At 35.7% G+C, this 19,617-nt stretch overlaps 1 protein-coding gene across 1 annotated transcript in view; it reads right to left on the reverse strand.

The window, feature by feature from the left end:
• Positions 1-5,792: 5,792 nt before the first annotated feature.
• ADAMTS19 (ADAM metallopeptidase with thrombospondin type 1 motif 19) overlaps positions 5,793-19,617 on the reverse strand; it is a 212,866-nt gene continuing 199,041 nt past the window's right edge. The window contains exons 22-23 of the mRNA XM_016158274.2: positions 9,199-9,376; positions 5,793-7,290 (exon numbers count right to left, since the gene is read on the reverse strand). Of these exons, the coding sequence (XP_016013760.2) occupies positions 7,139-7,290; positions 9,199-9,376 (330 nt within the window). The 3' untranslated portion in view covers positions 5,793-7,138. The remainder of the gene's footprint in view (positions 7,291-9,198; positions 9,377-19,617) is intronic.

The following is a 19,617-nucleotide window of genomic DNA, read 5'->3' on the forward strand; positions in this document are numbered from 1 at the left end:
GTTTCCCTTTGTCTACAGTGGACAACAAAGGCAAGTGAGGCTGCCCCATCAGACTCGTCCATTATTCATGAGCCGGAGGATGCTCCAACTGGCATGAGACCAGGTCCCTCTGTGTACTCAGATGCCACTCTCAAAATGACACATTAACACAAAGGAACAATGCAGCTCCCCCGCCTTCTCTTTCACATCACACACACACACACACACACACACACACACACACACTCACACACGTACGCACGCACGGACGCATTTGGGGTGCTTGAATGCAAAGATGGGCCTACGCTTTAGGAAAGAGGAACTATTTTTTGGATAAAGGCTGCCAGAATCAATGTCACCATCCTTAATTTGGAGCACATGAAATAGCTACCTGTAGAGAGACTTTTTTTTTCTCCAAACACTACTGAGCACACACAGCTGACTTGGCCTTGCCTACGCAGCCTCACATGTGATATGCAGGATCTTGTTTCTTCTCCTGTTTTGACTCCCAGAGTCTCAGGCTCATGTGAAACCTGACTCCACTTAGGTTGTCAGCTTTGTTCTGTGGAGGGAAATGTCAAGAATTTGCTTTCTAGTTTGCTACAGTAATTTAGTGTCCCGACCTACTGCCTTGACCCATTCACTATCTGAGGTCCCTTTGATTCTCTTCCTAGCTGTATAAAGCCCTCCAATGTGTTTTGGTGTTCATACAGGACATTTGGAACCGAAAAGGAACATGGCTGCTGGGATGGGTGACGTGCTGTCCTGAGTGAACCCATCTGCTGTTCAGGGAGCTGAGGCGAAAGTGAGGCTCTGGACGGTGTATCAAGGCAGAAAGTGATGATGATTTTAATGGAGACATGCTCTCTTATTTGAAGCCATTCTGCCTTAGGCAACCCATACTTCTCACTGGGAAAGTCTGGATTTCCATCCAGAAAAAGAGGAAACCTTCCCACTTGTGAGAAGGCAAAGGATAGACACATCAGCAGTTTCTAACTGACCTAAGTTGTTTGTTATGTTTGCACCTCTGTAAACCCATCTGACTCAGCAGGAAGGCTTCTCTTCCAGGGGTAATGAGGTTACATGTGGAATGTATCAGCACCAGATTTCAGAAGAGTGCCATACAGCTTACAAGAACTGCAGCCAGGATGTTCTTGAATCAAGCAAGACACTGGAGAGTACTTATCTTCTTTATAGCAATAAGCATGAGGGTGTTAAAAAAAAAACTGGATTAAAGAATCAACATTTTCTATAAGGATTTTTTGGACTCAAACTCTATCACTGTCTTACGATATTTGAAGTACATTTGGGTGGTTTTATTAACACATTTGCTGGAGAAAGTAAGAGGTACTTCATAATGACAGTTAATAACAAAACAGTTAAATCACAAGTATTTCAAGAATCAAGTGTATTATGTGCATGTGCATTTGCTTGGTATTTTCTGGATTTTTCTGGCTGTTGCCAGAATACATCTAATGAACAAATATTTCTCAGGCTGTTTGCTTTTCCTAAAAGATTCTTTGGGGAATAACAAACATCTTCAAGAAGAACCTTACTTCTCTTTGGCTCTTTTATATTGGCAAGTGAAGACACAGAACTTAGATCCAAATATATTGATTAGGCCAGGCCTTGTCCTTAGCCAAAGTATGAAGTAGGTGAAATGATCCTTTAGTTTTCCTTAGGCGTCCTTCCTTTAGATTCCTCCACCATGCTCTAGATGCCCAGAGGATTGTATTCTGTCTCTTTTCATTTACAAGTCAAGTTTAGCCTCAGACTCATCTTCTCCCACCATCCTTTGTCTAATCCTTACTCCCAAACCATCAGTTCTCATTCCTCACAACTATCCCTGTAGGTAGCCTACATAACTGACAATCAGGAAATCAAGCTTTCTCCCCCTCCCCTGCGTCTGGCCATACCCTACCCCAACATACCCTCCACCCCACCTTCACAAAACCTGTGCCTCTGCTTATGCTTGTCTTTCTGCTGGAAGACGTTTCTTCCCAACTCAGGCTGCTGACCGCCTCTGTCATCCTTCATGGGCCACTGCTAGTACCTAGGCTTTTTCATAAAACCTTCACATATTTTCCTTAGTACAAAAGAATTTTCTCTCCTTCGAAATCTTAGATTGATTTGTTTATACTGTCATCGTACTGTCTCTCGTTTATGTATTTCACAATTTTCTGAGTGCTTACACTAGATGATATGTTATAAAGAACGGCGCTGTGGAATGCTTCCTTCCACACATGAGTCATCTCTGTGGACCCGCAGAAAGCTTTCTGCTCAATAACGACAGTTGTTGTCTCTTCCAGAGCCCTAAAAAGGGCCCTACTCTGGTCAGAAATTGATAATCCAATTAAATTCAATTTTTAAAAGTGGCTTAGTGCTCTGCTTTCCAATCGACTGTGCTCAATGAAAAAGGAATCGACTGCCAAATATGTTCGTAAGGTACTCTATATCGTCTTCTGGTATTTTCCAATGCATGGACTCACACCAAAGACTCTGAGAGTTCTGCTTTAACTCTAGCATTTTCCAAATTTACTGGATCACATAAAACCTATTTAATTGTTTCTCTTTTAACTCTTCAAATATTTACCTGAGAGTAATGAGATAAATATTAATTTAGGGTTTCTGTTTCTTTCCTGTCATTAATCTGTCCTTCTACAGTGACAAAGGGTATCAGTAAATATAGATTAAGAGCTATATTGCAGGAACAATCAGGTGGAAATGTGGAAATCTAGGACTTCTTAACCCTTATTATGTAGGTAATCATTTGCTTTCTTTCTTTACTGCAATTTTTTAATAAAAATATCATTTTCCCCTTGGATTTGGACTCTGAATTATTTTTTGAGCTATGAGAATTGTAAAAATAGAATTAAATATGATTCATTAGGCAAAACTGACTATTATTAATTAACTTTCCTTACTTTTCTTTCTTCTCAGCCTCTCTCACCCTTCCTTCTTTCCTTCCTTCCTTCCTTCCTTCCTTCCTTCCTTCCTTCCTTCCTTCCTTCCTTCTCTGTTTCTGCATTTTTTTTATTTCTTTCTTTTCCTTCTCTCTAAATTGCACCAATAACCTACCAAAATATCTGAAAGTATTTCCAGCTAAAAAAAATTGCATAATGTCCAGGTGAGAAGTTGGGATTCATCAAATTACTGAGAGAATTTCAAATTTAGTTGGATAGTTTTGATGACAAAGAAAACTTGAGATGAAGATATAAATCCTGGTGCATCTATTATAAAACATTTTCAAAATCGGTGAACAAAAGAAGCAATCAGGGTAACAGTGCACAGAATTTAAAGTCCTAGTGGATTTATTACATCCAAATAAATTGTGTGCTTGGGCAAGTTACTGAAACCTTCTGAGCCTCGGTTTGCTTAGCTATAATATGAAGATATTAATAGTATCTTACAAAGTTGCTGTGAGATTTAATAGGTATAGTGGTTGACTTTGATATAAAGCAAACTAAAAAAAATTAAAGTCATAGTAGCCATCTAAAGCTAAAAAGCAAACTACATTTCCCCAATTCCCCTTATCTGTGTGATTCTGGGTTAGACTTGACCAGAAGAGAACCCTGCATGAGATTTGAAAGGCAAAATGGAAGCAGCATCCATTAATCTGAAAGCCTTCTTGCAGTCAGATGCAGTGACAGACAGAGGCATAAGTGCCTGGCAGGTTCCAGGTTACCTTTATTCTCTTGAGTTCCATGCCCATTTCTTCTTTTCAACTGTTGGCCCTGTTGACCGACAGCAAACTCAGATCCACTATCAGATGTCCGGCTGTGGACCTACAGAGGAGGAAGCTATACAGAGGCAACAGCGTCCCATAGGCATCTTAACAAATTAAGCTTTCACAGTCATACTTGCCTGGCAGTGCCTGGTGCCTCAGATTGATTGGTGACCCCTCCGATCCTCCAACTCCCGTTATGAACCTTCCCCAGCTCCTCCTCCATTGTGTGAATTCAAATCTGTGATCCCACAACACTCCAATGCTCTTCTGCTGATGGAACCATGACAATTGCTGGTACAAGAACAGAATTTTAAAACTGGAATCTGAAATTAGTCCCCCGATCTGACTAGACTTAAAAGGCATTACTGACCCTGTTTCTAGTAGTAAGTGGGACCATGGTCATCCATGGTATCGCAAAATGGTTATTTAAATTCTCACTTATAGAAAGCAAGGCTCTGAATTACCAAGTGCCTGCCGCATTAAGACTTTTTCATAGAAACAAGACTTTATTCTCTTTCAGAGAAAGAGAATAAAGTCACAGTTCAAGGTCTAAGTTGGGACCCAGAAAACTTGCATCTTAAAAATGAAACCTTTTTAACGTGACTGCTAATGTTCCACTATCTGTCACATCCACTAATTCTACATCCAGATTTGAGTCCCAAAAGATTCAAGAGGACCAGACAAAACATGTGACTTGTGGGGTGGCATCATACATGCCAAAGGAATTACAATATTTCACTAATTCATATTTACTAAAACCCAAGGTATATGTTTCTTCAGAGTGTTATATTAGGGTGGAAGGAATACAATATCAAATTACCCTAGATATTTTTTATACGGATTCACTAAGTAGAGATTCTGGATTAATAGTGTTAGTTCATATGGCTCAGAGTAATTCTAACAATTTATCTGAAAACCAGGTGCAATGGTGGCCTATACTGAGTGAAGCTGGGCTGCTTCAACCTTCTTGCTATAACGTAGTATAAAGATTTATAAGCATTTAGGGAGATTTGCTTTAAATGATAGATGGGCTCACCCACCTGTTATACATCTCCAAAGAGCATCTAGAGGGCATTCCCTTCACTGAAGCTTTGAAAAATACATTGGTGAAGACAGTACTGGAGTCCTTAAAGAACTCTGTAGTAGCTATCCTCTGAACATCATGAATAACATTGGGAAACCCTGCCATAGAACTGGGCTTCTTAAATTTAATGAGAATATAAAATTCTTTAGGGGCAGGAACCAAATGGCTGCATTTCACTGCCAGAGGCCAGGTGAGCATGGTTACCATCAGGGGCAGTAGAGTCAAAGGGGTAAAGGGAATGGTTTGACTTGCAAAGATTTTTGCTTTTGACTAATTGATCCTGGAGTCCTAGAACTGAAATAGATGGGCATTCTAGCAAGTCTTACTTCATTGGTATAAGTGTTAAATCTCTAGACTTAGTGGAGAGAAGTCTAATTTGACTCACCATGGCAGGGAATTGCATTTCTTGGTCAAGTTCCAGATGAGACCCGGTTCACAGATTCAGAGCAACTTGAATGAAGGGGAGGCTACAGCTCATTCAGGAAGTTTCCTGCTACCCTGTCCAAAATTCAGATTGTTAATCTACCTTCTAATCTTTCCTGATGGGAACTGTATATTGGAGAAAAAGAAATAATCAGACTTTTTGATGATTACTAGATTGCCGGCTCTAAACTAATTCCTGGTGACCCTACACTGCCATTGTGGTCCCATAGTCAGAACAAGAGCTTGTGGAAGTCAGGCAATTTAATCAGGCTACTGTCTCACAGTAGACCCAAGAGCCCCTGGAACCACCCCACTACCATTTTCCTAATTCTGGAAGGTTTACTTGAAATAGATATACTCAGAAGACTCTGGGTAGCAAACACACGATAGAGGATACAGATGTCATATTATAAAGTTGTACACCTGAAATTTATATAATGTTATTAATCAACGTTATCCCAATAAATTATTTTTTTAAAAAAATATCCTAGAAACTGGCAAAACCCCCTCTCCCCCTTGTTGGTTCCATAATCTGCAGAATGCAGGCTTTTACAGTAGTCATGCCAGTGGAAGCCACTAGACATGAGGAAGGCCAGATGACACCTGCACATGCAGTGGATTGTATGAGAGGTAAGGACCCCAACTTAGGAAATCCGAAACTCCTATAAGGGGAAATGAGCACGTCTGCCCTTTGCTCCCAAGAGAGACACTAACTTTATCTTCCAAGGCTGTTCACTATACAAACATCCCTTAGAAGATATTCCAGAACAAAAGCAGACAGCGCCAAGACGTGTGGAAATATGAGACCTATGAAGAACAGGAAATTTCACATATTTTATTGAAAAATCTAAGAAATCATGTGAATCATGTACAATATTTTCTCACAAGAAAAATTTAAGCTGGTTTTTTAACGTTTCACAGAATTGCAAAACTTTTTAATTTTTAAAAAGAAAAAACACAATGAAACTACCACAGTATTATCAGCTTTTTGTTTTTCCTTGTTTCTAAGGGAAAGGCTGAAAAATATTTAGTAAATTTTCTCATGATTCGCGAGGCTAAGAACTATACTCTTTTAAAATCTGCTAAAAAGATACAAGGAAATGGATGAATCAATGCTTTCTTTGTTCAAACTATTTTTAAAAAGCTAAAATCTAATGACAACATGTTAAAATAATACACATTTTTGTAGGATGTTACCATTTCTATAACGGTTTCTCTACACTATATCAACAGTGCAATGGTGATTCAGTGTAAGTCATTACAGTGTTTCATTGTTACAATACTTGTGTTCAAGCACATTTTCATGAACATGATCAAAGTCTCTATTTTGACTTTTTTCCTTTCCATTATTAAAATAAGATTATAATTACAGTAGAATTTTTTCCTATGGATGTCTCTAGATCTGAACCAAATTCATAATACATTCTCTAAAAACCTGTTCAGTACCACGAGGTTTGTTACATGTGCACATCTCCTGCAGATTACAGAAAATGGGCTAGTTCTGCATTAGGACATCAAAACACAAAAGTGATTTCTCTCCATAAACAGCTAAACTATTACGCTAAATCAGTATACATTCTGTATAACTCAATAGTATTGGTGGGGAGAGAGTAGCACCTTAGAGAGAGCCCTAACTTAAAAAATTTTTTAAAGCCTAATATTCTTAGGTTTTTTTTCCTTTTTCTTTTTATTCTGGTAACTGGATCCAACTTATTCATATAAAATTACTTACGAAGCCATATAGTATAGATCAAAATGTTTGTATTACCAAAACAAACACCATATTGGAGGTTTGGTAGGCCTCAAAATAAATTAATTTGATTAAATTATATGTAATCTGATAATATTTGGTCTGAAAAACATGCTAGTGTGTGTGTTTATAAATAATGTAACAAAGAGCTGTGGGCCAGCCAGCCTGCTAGAGGTCAACTCTTCTGCTGCAGCTTTTGGGCATAGAAGTCCCTGCACGTCTCACAGCAGCGCTGGTACCACCGCATGTCCTGACATAGGTTCTTCTCGCGTATCACTCGGCAGTACACAGGCCATTGATCTCCCAGGCACTTGAAAGTCAGAGCAGCTGTGAAGCAAAACAAAGAGAACTCAACACCTGTAGAGACCCCTGTGTCGTGAGCAGAAGCAAGGAGCAACTGTGTAAGTGGGGGATTTCGTACACTCACTTTGACTCCTTTGTATTACCTTCCTGAACTTAAAAGACAGAGATTCACCACAGAGACACAAATACACAAACGCGTATACACCCTATAATAAAGGAATAAAGTGAATGAATAACGTTCTCACTTCTGAGCTGTTTTTAGACTTCTTAAAGACAGATTTCCCAAAGTCACAGAGTTACTGCAAATGGCTTTTAAGGCTCAATTTATGGCTTTCGTTTTAGAATCTTTTGGATTTTTAGTTGACAAGATTAAAAAGAAAAAGAAATGTGCTCACTATATCTACCTTTATGGGAATAAAAATGAGTAAGGATTGTTAGGATGAAAGTGGAAAAAAATATGCTCATACATTTCAGATCCCTCATTACCTAGTTGGCAGACATGTCTAAGGGGGATAGCAGGCATCATTAAAATCAAAGCTGATTATCACAAGTGAGTGACATTTACAGCAATATAGTGTTTGAAATGAGAACCTGACATAAAAACTTTGGCCATGTAAATTTGGCTTCAGGTTTTCTGAAGAAATAGCATGTTCTGGCATGCATAATAAAAGTCGGTCCTGCTATAATTATTTCTTTTGCCACTATTCTAATATGATTCATTATTTTACTTTTAACAGTCTTAGATTTTTCCAACCACTGTGCTTCTGTGTTTCAGGGTACACCTTCAAGAAGTTATAAACAGAGAATATACAGTTTTAATTAAATTCTTCTTTTACTCCATTATTTTCTGCCACGTGATACTTCAAGAATGACTCCAAGCAATTGTTGGAGAAAGGGATTATGTTGCTTCTGAATACATGGATTCAATGCATCTGCTCTAGGATTGCTTAACTTTTTGTCTTAACTAGTCTTAATTCTACTTGAACTGATTATTTCTTAGAAATGTTAATTATTTGGCTCGAAAAAGAATTTCTGTATTTCTATGAAGAACCAAACTTTTCCATGTGATTGAATCTGAAAAACAATCTATAACAATTTATGATTAAATTTTTCCCCTGGAGATTAAATGCACAAATTAAAACTGAAGGTGTTAAACGTAAGTTAACCCAGTAACAGCCAGGTAGCAATGCTGTTTAAAGCCACTAATTTACACAGAAATAAAGGCTAATTCATTCGTGAATATTTGTTATGCTGATGCAGGCTATATTTACTTAGAGTACATACTCTGCTTTTCCTAATGGATTAGACTGAATAACAGGAATTGAGAATATATATGAACACATTTTGTAACATAAAAAACTATGTAAATGGACATGTGACTAGTATTTATTTGTATTTAATATTATATCCTTAAATATGAAAAAAAAAATGGTACCTCTTGTTTGGTGGTATATACCCATGCACCCATTCTTCTTGAAAGCAATATTTTCCTCTATGTCTCTCCAAAGAATAATTTGTACCCAGGATCACAAGGAAGGCTATTAACAGTGCAGAGATCTAAGGTATATACTCCAACCTCACCTTTCCACTACACCTTACTTTAATTGATAGTTCTGCCATGGGACTGGTCAGAATCCAAAATATGGTTACAGCCTTCAACTCTTTTTATAAGATGACCCTGAGTGGTGTGGCTTTCATATGCCCAGAGCCTGGCTCTGTGTAGACAGTTTCAGGAATCAAAATAGTTTAGTCTTTAGCATTTTTTACCCATCTGACCATTCAGACTAAAACACAGTCAAATAGAGCCAATTTAGTCAGAATCAAACTAATTAGTATACTATTATAACTAAATTTTAAAGTGATATGTAAAATAAAAGAAGCCATGAGTATTTCCATATTTCTCAAAACCATCTCTTTTTATGGTCAACTTACCCAGCCTGGGTGATGTTATGGTATTTACGTTAATCTTCTCATTGCAGGGTTGAAGGTGGCATGGCCTGTATGCTGCAGGTTTTTCTGAGGAAAAACATTCATTTCCATGTCTTCCTGTGATCTTATGCATGCACTGGATAACGCGGGACTGCATTCCTTTGCCACAGGTAATTGAGCACTAGGAGAGATACAAGATTTGTTAAAAGTCCTTTTTCTGTTTTTTGTTTTTGTTTTTGTTTTCCTGGACTGCAAGCCACTGTCTCCTTTGATTTCTTAAAATTCAATGTGAGACACAACATCCAGAGTAGACACAAAACATGCGTTAGGAACATCAGTGTTCATAACTCAGGCACAATATTATCCGTGGCCTCTGGGTAACCTAATGCAAAGCGTTGGGTGATGAAGGACAGAAGCAAGCAAAGATGGATAAAGAAAGCCAGAGACTGTGACTTGGAGTGAAAAAGAGTGAATGAAACCAGGAAGCTGGGCAGACAGTTTTTAAAGTTCTAACATCCAGTTTGTAACAAATACTTGACTTGTTATTTTTTAATTTAGTCATTGATGCTCAGGAGTTAGCATTTGCCCAGTCATGTAGCTAGATATCTGTTAGTCTTTCAATCTACTCATCCACTCTTTTTACTCTGGTCTTGAACTGTTTATCAACAATATCAACATGGCTTATCAACCTTATGTGTTATTGAAATAACTGCTATTTCTTGGCAGATTACATGACATCCAATACTGTGCTAATAAAAATATTTGATAATCTGGATTTTTCTAATAAAATACCTTTTTAATGGACTCTTTTTATTTCAGCTAAATGTAATTTGTCTTCATTTGTAAGATATTTTGCAAAGATGAACATATTTAATGTACAATGGTCTTCTATTAGAAAAACCTCTTGGGTTCACATGTGTCACTAGATTTAAATTGTTACACAAATAAGCTGGTACTTCTTCGGCTGAGAAAGTACAATGACTTTATGGTATCACAACTACATGTGAGAGAGGGAATGTGCTTGTTTCTGAAAATAATAACTTATTTACTGGTCATATTATTTTCTATATGGTTAGGATTTAGCCTTATTTGACTATTTTCCAAAATCTTTAGAACTATTTAAAAAGACGATCTCAGTGTATCCTAACTGAAAACCGGTGAATATTTTCTGATTGTTGCCTTTTAGACATACAGGCATAAAGGTTGTAACTTCGCCCCCCTTCTTGTGTTTTAACAAGTCATTATTATGATTGTACTCTTTGCTATCAGTTCTTCCTTCACTATTATCATGGGTCCCAGCTCTTCTCATTTTCATTTGCACAGAAATGTTCTACACAGACCCTCATCCCTTCAAGCCTAGTCTACTACTGTAGTTTGTCTTTGGTTTCTAGCATTCCAATCGATCTCACATATTAATACCAAATATGTATTCTTTCAAAGTTGCTTTACATATATAATCTCCCTAGACAAAAATGTTTGATTACTGAATCCATTGCCTACAAGCAAAAAGCTCAGTATCCCAGAGTCTCCAGGCTGGCATTTATCTACCTCCTCAACCTCATTTTCCACCTTTCACTTTAGGAATCATTTGTTGTATTATAAACTAATCATGCCCATGCGATTTTTAGTCCCACATCTACAATTGTGTTCATAATATTACTCCTTCTCAAATACCTGGCCACTTTTCAAATCACAATCTCAAATCCACTGCCTCCATGAAGTGTTCCACAATGACCCCAACCACTTATGTGTATTTATGGTTTAAAACTATATATCCACATATCTAAGGCTATCCCTCAGAATCATCTGGAGATATTTTTAATTACAGAGTTTAAGGCCTAAAATTTCTAAGTCAATAAACTCAGGTGGGGTATGAAAACATGTATTTTTAAAAAAGATATCTAGATGAGTCTGCTACACAGCCTGAGTTTGGAAACTACTGGTCAATAGTATGTGTTCTGTATTTAACATAGACCAATTTGGATTATTTCTTATTTTTGATTAATATTTTTCAATGTATCTAGTCTGTCTCTTGAGGTACATGGTATATTTCTTGAAATTAGGCTTATTGTCATGTCACATGTAATAAAACCTACATGTCCAATATGAAAATACCTCATGGAGAATAATGGAATTCTATAGACATGGCATTACCTGAATCTAAGACATCATGCTTAGAAAAATATCTTCAGGAAAATTCAAAATAGTTGAACTCAAAACTTTTAAGGGGTTAAGTTAATATGGAAAAATATATTCTGGTATCTATTCCTAAAATTTCTGTAGCTCTTAAAAGTAATCATGATATTTGAGAAACCAAAAAATTACAGAAGGTTTATAATAGATGAACTCATTCTGATGGAACAGTGAGGGTGCTTATCATGTATCAACAAAACCCAGGAATCAGTCACAGACTATGCCAGATACTTTTGATTAATCTTATATTAACTCCAAAGGATATGAGCAAACCCAAGTTACACATCATTTTTCAGGACTATAAAAAATTAAGTAATTATAGACATACAATAACTCAGAATACATCCTGTTAACAGATAATGGCTGAATAGTATCTTCCATGAAAATTTGAAAAACTTAAGAAAAAAAGTTAGTTACATTCCTTATGCAAGTTAAATTTTGTAACTTGTACTTGGGAATAACCTGGAAATAAAAACGGTATTCAGGAAATAAAGTTCTAGAATTTGTTTAACTAAAACATTTCTGCTTTTGAAGTTAGTACAATAAGCTTTATTATAAAACATTAAATAGCCTAATAACCTTAGAATCTAATTTTCATTAGAACACTTTAATAATAAAAAATATCAAGCTCTTGCTAGTAATTATTTTCTTTATAAGATATATTTTGGTAGAAATTTTATTATAAATGTGTGAAAATTGAACAGATGTTTGAAATGAAACACTTGTAGTCCCAAGGTATCTTCTGAACTAGTTCCTACTTTATTATAGAAGATACTACTAACTATTTGGATATTTTCTCAAATCACATCTTAATGATTAATAGACATTAAAAGAACAAGCCAAAATAATTCTGGCCTTAAAATGAGGAGATTTGGGCTTTAACAATTGTCCCTAGCAACTAATTTACTTAGGACTTATTTTTCATTTTTGGTAAGCAAGACACTAGAGGCGATTGTAGCTACAATTTCAGGTCTAAATTACTATGAAAGTAAAAATCCAAAATATCTTATTAAAAATTACTGTAGTTTGGTAATTTTTAAGTAGTGAAGCTATGTAACATAAAGACTCTAATATCATTATCTAATTATTCACTGTACCACCCAACAATGGTATGACAGAAAATCTGTTAAATGAAGTTTCAAAATATAGTTTGCTTGAATGTCTCAGGATATTCAATCATTTACTGTTTTTTCAAATATTTATTGATCACTCATTATGTTCAGGATCTTGTGCAGAAAATAAAAATAGCAGAAATTATTAATACTACAAAGCTGGCACTTCATTCAATAAACTACTACAAAACACAATGATATAAAATAGCACTACAGACTTCCACTAAAGGTCAAAATGCTAAAATGTCAACATTAGTTTGCCAGGAATTGGTAAACAAACACAGAGTGTACCAGATAACTTGCCAATGATCTTTCTTTTATAAGGAAAATTTCCTGACTAGAGTATTTTTTAAAAAGAGACTTGAATTGTCTGACAAATATTCTGTTCTCCAACCATTCATTATTGCCCTGAGGTCCTTTGAAACAAAGTACCCTATGAATCAGTTCCATGAACTAGAAGCCTTTAATTCTGAACTGCAAACACAATCTTGATGTCCCAGCTTTAGAAGAGTAAAAAGGAAACAGTAAGCTTTGGAACAAACTTAAAAAGCTTAGAAAATTGCTCATATGATTTTGGAGTTCGAGACAGTTTTTGCTGTTGTTGTTGTTGTTGTTGTTGTTGTTGTTTGACAGAGATAACAAGGCACGAGGAAAACTTGTGCACTGTTATCTCTTTCCCACCAAAAATGAACCCCTAGATCTTTTCAAATGAAATTCATTTTAGTGACTTAATGATATTCCTCATTTTAATCTACCTAAGGAAAGTATGATCTTTCCTGCACTTGGGTACACATGATTTAATATTTTTAGATAATATCGCTGTACATTTCTCTTATGATGGGATAAATCCTCCCTTGACCTGGGACATTAATGACAATTTTTAAGGCTGTATTATGTTATATCTATGCTGTAGCTTGCATGTCAAACACTAAGCATGATAAAGGAAACTTTCTCAATAATTCAAACAGTTTGAAATGATTACTGAAACTATTTAAATGATTAGAGAAACAGTTTAGTAAATAAGAACCAAGAATAAAAATAGTAGCAAATCAAAAAGAAAAAGGCGTTATCCTCTCTTAAAATGAGATATCTTATAGAATCTTATAATCATTTTCATTATCTAAAATTTTATTTTCCTTCTGTCATTCTTATGCCAGGTAGTAAGAACCAACTGACTTTATTTCGCCTGAGAAAATTCATCTAAATAAACTAACTGTGAGGGAAATATCTAGGGAAGTATAAGCAAAGTCCAAGTTGATATACAATTGGCAATTTTATGGATTGGCCAAACTACAAACAAATGAGGGGGCAAAATGTAGAGGAAAAAAACACACTCAAAAATTCTTAATAAATTCATAACTGTGGCATGATTACCAAAACAAACGGATGAAATGAACTCTGAATGGCTGTGAAGTCCATCTAAAGGACAAGCTAAGGTGTGGAATCCTTTCTTCTATCACAAACGAGGGGTGAGTAGTGAGGCACTGCCCAAAAGGGAAACTGCAGGAAGAAACTGATCATGGAAATTTCATTCCTGACATACTAGTATTTATGGCACTAATAGTGTTGCTAAAATCTTGGTTTAGTACTTTGAAAAATATGTAAATACTTAATAGAAGGTGTTCAAGCAGAGGGCATTTATCCTGAGACACGTAATTGATGTTATAATTTCAGTATATTCAAGGGCAGTGAGTGTGTGCTGTTAAAAAACTGTGCCCGGTGAAATTAAGTTTTCAACTCTAATCTGATGCACTGAGGATAATTAGTTCCTAATTAGCACAATGATATAAATAAGTTTTTGACGGATCAAATATTACATATATGAGTGTACTCTGTTGCTAAATGTTCATTAGTTTATATAGAAATATTGCTTTTATAATATTTTTGAATATATTTATCAAGAATCTGAATTTTTAAAAAATAATCTACACATATCATTCCCCAAAGTTTCCATGAATGCTACTATGCTTACTGACGTAAATCCATTAAATATTAGTGGATAATAATAAGTACGCTCTATAATATATCAATATGAGTAAAATGTGTTTAATTCAAAGGAAAAGGGCTAGACAGGCACCAATAAATAGTCATCTACAAACTCAGCAAGTGTCAAAATGAGGGAGGAGAATTAGCCACCAAGATTTTAGCAGCTTCTCAAGGCTTGTCCATTGTACCACTTGACTCTACTTTAGTAAAGTATAAAAGTATCTTCCTGTCCTTGGAAATTCATAGTCTACCTAGTATCATGTCTCTATCAAGTTCACCAAAGAACGTTCTTGTCCTTCATCTTTTTGTCCAAGAAGTAATAACCTATGTACTTTTGGACGACTTAATTTCACTTAAGAATGCTTTCTAAGTGGGATATCCATAGTATCTCTAACGACTCTCCTATTTAGAGAGGAGATACTATTTCTTTCCACTAATCTCTGATTCTTGCTAGTGCTTTTGTGCTCCATGGGTTCTGAGATCAAGTAGGTTTATTACAAATAGGTGATTTTGAACATGAAGCTAAAGACTTCTATATCTAGGCTTAGGTATTGGGATTATGTGGTAAAATGCCAATCTTTAAAATTAGAGATTAAATGTGAGTTTCTACCTCTCTTTTCAAGACTTCGGAATTAACTCTTGTCTATTCATAGATGCTGTTTTGGTGCTAATTAGTTAGTTGTCACTCTGAATATTGATATAACTTAGTTTGGGGAACCAACCGAGACATTATGGTATAATACATTTGTAGACTTAGGTTAAATAATCAACTAATTTGCCATTAAGTTTATGGAACTATTAATCTGTGTATGCTAAATTCTAATGTTCAATTGTAAAACTCTTCAAGCTATAAGTCTTGTAAAATGTCCTCTTAAACATTACAAACCAAAGAGGCAGAAAATCTAATAGTAAAAATACACACTACTATAAGGTATTTATTTGAAGTTTTGTTGGCTAAGAAACAACTAAATTAATACTGGTCTGTTTTTGAATTTCTTAAAAAAATTTCAGTGTATTTAGGGGTTAAAAATAATAATTCTCCCACTTGGCTAGCACAAATATTACCCGAGATTCCTTCCTTCTAGATTGTGCCAAAGATATATATTTTGGAGAGAATGTGTATTCTCCAGGCCAACAGCTAAGGAAGGCTCTGTAATGCTTTACTCATTTCCAGCTGGCCTCCGTAAGAAATAGGAATTCCTAAATTAAGAGAAAATTGTCACTGGCAAACAGAGTTCAAAAAATTTTTTTCTACCGATATAATAGACAATCTTACAGAACCTGATATAATCTGTAATGATAAGTGTCACTCTATAACAAGGTTAACAGTACAAACTTGAATAATCCGTCTTTGGGAATTAATGGATTATTCCAAAGCAGTTTTAACAAGAGTGAAGTAGCATTCACAGTGGAGAATGGACCTCATAAGGAAACTAAATGATGACTTCTACTGGAAATTATTAGTGCAGCATTCCTATTCATTTATGTATATGTTTGGCAGTTCCATCTTTCAACTTTTTAATAAAGTGAGTGTGAAACAAACATACTAAGGAACAAAAGTTAGGTTTGTTTTTTAAGATTTGCTATTTATTTTGGTCAGTGTTTCAGCATCTTTTTAAAGTAGTTCATCTGCCTTAACACATGGGTATTTGGAATTGAACCTATTCCTAGAGGTCAGACATTTGAAGATTTTCTTTTCTTTTCTTTTTTTTTTTTTTTTTTTTTGCATATGTGTTTAATTGATTTGGCATTTGTTTCTACGGTTCAAACTATTTTTGTTTCTTTAAAGAAAACATTTGCATATAGTTATAGCAAATCAAGAAAATGTGTGTGGCAAAATCAAGCAGATTGCTTATGAATGATCAGCAGAAAGCTGAATATGTTATGAAAGGACTGCCAAATCATTTTTATATCAAAGTACACATTGATCACCAGAATGATGGAAGAAAAAAAGATATTTCGCATTAAGAAGCAATTAATAAACAAAAAGTCTTGGGCACATGTGCAATTCTGCCAGAGGTCTGCCAGAATTACAGGGTGTTGCAGAGGAGAAAAAAAGACTATCAAGACAGTTCTATTTTATCACTCTCCTTCCAGTGAAAGATCTTCTCACCAAAGAGAACTGTTGAGAATGAAGATTACATTTGCTTTTCAAATAGAATACTTTCTAGGTCTAGTTCAGCAATTCTAGATCAACAAGGATTGGATCCCCCTGTAGCCATCTTGGAAAAGTGTATATTTTCATTTTGCTTTGTTTTAATAAATAAAATCTTGATTTAAAATGGCACAGAGAGCATTATATAGCTACCTTTCACTTAGTCCAACCTGAAATGAAGAATATATTTGCCAGTTCACAGAGAAAATTCCTAAGTGTGCTTTGCTTCCACTGCCTTCCATCTGCAGTAGATAATTGCTGTCTAACCTGATGGCAGGTGTTCCAGCCAAATGGATTCAGGAGAATGCAAAAGAAGTCTGCCAGCTTCCTTGAAGCTCAGGATTAAACACCTTTTTGGCTTCCACAGCATGTTATGCAAAAAAGGGAAGATTTGCTTTTTTAAAAAAAAAAATCACATTTTTAAGTAGTTTGAGTTACCATACAGGAAAATGTCAGGGGAGTCATGTGTTTACATAAAATTCTATTTTTAATTAAAATATAATTAGTTTAATTTTCCTGGATAAAAATAAGCCCATTATTAATTCTTTTGTAGTAAAATCTGACAGACATTGTTTTTATAGAATTAGATTGAGAAAAATAAAAGGAACCAGAAGAAAGGAAATACAACGCATAGTTAGATATATCACACATTTTTTTTTGTTTGTTTACTTGATGAAAAGGTTTAGCAGTCATTTATTTAATAAATATCTCTATGTGCAGTGCAATGTTCTGGTCACACAGATTTGTGGGAAGGGCGAAGGGGTTAAGCCATTCTTAGTGAAACAGCAACAATATAAGGCATTAAATAATTGAGAAAAAGTAATATAGTCAGTAAGTGCAAACAAATTCTGCCACTCACTGGGCAAGCCCTTTGAAAAATGAGGTACTTGAGCTGGTCCTTGAAGGACCTAGATAGTTGGAAGAAACACTTTCCAGGCAAAGTGAACTGTATAAACACAGACATGAAGATTGTAGAAGCATAAACGGCTCAGACCCGAGTTTAGGAGAGGTACTAAAGTAATGAGGATAATGAGACAGTTCTCAAAAGGGAGGTTAAGACCAGCATACAGAAAGCTGTGAATGTCAGGGTGAGTATCTGCTAGTTGACAGTACAGCCAGGGAGGATTCTCTGGAAGAATTTAGAGCCATCGCTGTGACTAAACAGATCTCAAATCGGAGGAGTACAGGGTTAAGAGAGCACCTTAGAAATCGTTACTCTGGTCCTGGTGAAAACACAAGAAGGACAGCAAAATGATATTGGGAATAAAAAGCAACTGAGGCAACAATCCTACCTGTGTATAGAAGGGCCAAGGATGACTTCTAGCCTGGGTAAATGGGAAGACTATACTGGCATTTTTCCAGGAGAAGGGAATTGGGAGTAGGATATGGTTTGAGGAAATACGATGAGGAATTTCCTTTTAAATACACAAAATTTGAGGAACTGTCAGAATGTCAATGACATAGTCCTAAGGGCAGCTGAAGTTCGAGTTGAGAATAAAGATCCAGGCTCCCTGAACTCCCTTTAACTTGGTCCTGATCTCACTGAACACTCTTAAGAATACTTTCTTCTCTCATTTCTCCTGATTTCCCTCCTTCTCCTTTGTGCGGCCCTTTCTCTGTCACCTTTGCTAACAGCGATTTTTCTCTTACATGCCTGTAAAGGGAGTTTTTAAGGCTGTGTCTTTTCTTCTTCAGCTATGCTCCCTCTCACGCATTCCTACACTGTACAAATGCAAACACCTTCTAAATGTCGATGACTTCAAAATTCATATTTTCATCCCATTCTTTTTTTCTCAGCTACTTATTAGACACAAGTGTGTGACTGACTCTCTTATGGGCACATGAAATATAATCCAAAAGAGAATTCAGATATTTCCCCTCCAGCTTGATCCTTCTCTCGAGTTTCCTATGTCGTATCACAACTAGCATCCATACAAGTTGTTCAGACCAGAAAGCTAACTTCTCAACAACTAACACCTGCTCCTTTCTCACCTCCCCGCTCCGCCCCGCCCCGCCACAGGTAATCAACCCTAATCCTGTTCATTTTAACCTCACAACCATTTGTTAAAGCCAACTATTTCTCCCCATCTCTATTGACACGACAATACCAATAGCCAGCATTTATTTAGTTACTACATATCCGACACTATGCTAAGAGCTTTCTATGCATTATTTCATTTGGAGTCATTAACTTATTTGTATAGCTGATCCAGACTTCAAACCCAGGGTTGTTTGACTTCGTTCACTGAACTGTCTTACCTCTTAAAGTCCCAAATCCTCTCCCCTCCCTAGAAATTCTGTAATAGTCTCTCAACACCTCTCTATATGCACAGAATCAATCGTTTTTGAAAGTGCAGCCTGAAAAAAGTATTAAAAATGTATGAGTTTTATTTTAATTTCAGACAGAAACGGTCAGTTCATAAAATTAAAAGTATATGTGGATATGACAGAATTATAAGCTCAGAAGACATTTTCCTCTCTGTTCTTTGTATATCTGTGCAGAACATTTTTAGTGTGTATAAAAAAATATGTGTAAATAACTGTAATTTCCACTATCTAACTTTTCTGCATAACATTTACTTAATAGTAGGTCTTGGTAAAATTTTTCTTTTCTCATCAGTATGTAGTTACAAATATATCTTTAAAAATCTATAGTATTCCACTGTTTGAACATCGTTTTACGATTATGTAACTAGTGAATGGATAGATGGGTCATTTCCACATTTTTGTTGTTCCAATGAAACTGCAATGAGCATCTTCATAAATACAGTTAGCAAATGATTTGAGAGTGTGTAAGACAAATCTTTGGCAATAGAGTTGTTATAGAATGCATGCATTTCAAAATGAGATCTCATTTTTTTTTTACTTACCAAATTGTTAAAAAAAAAGTTTGATAATATCCAACATCAGAAGTAGCATAGGGAAACAGGTACACGGAAGCAAGTGGGCAGAACTGAGCAGAATCTCCTCCATTTA

This window comes from Rousettus aegyptiacus, unplaced genomic scaffold (genome assembly GCF_014176215.1).
Source record: "Rousettus aegyptiacus isolate mRouAeg1 unplaced genomic scaffold, mRouAeg1.p scaffold_m13_p_7, whole genome shotgun sequence".
Lineage (NCBI taxonomy): Eukaryota > Metazoa > Chordata > Mammalia > Chiroptera > Pteropodidae > Rousettus > Rousettus aegyptiacus.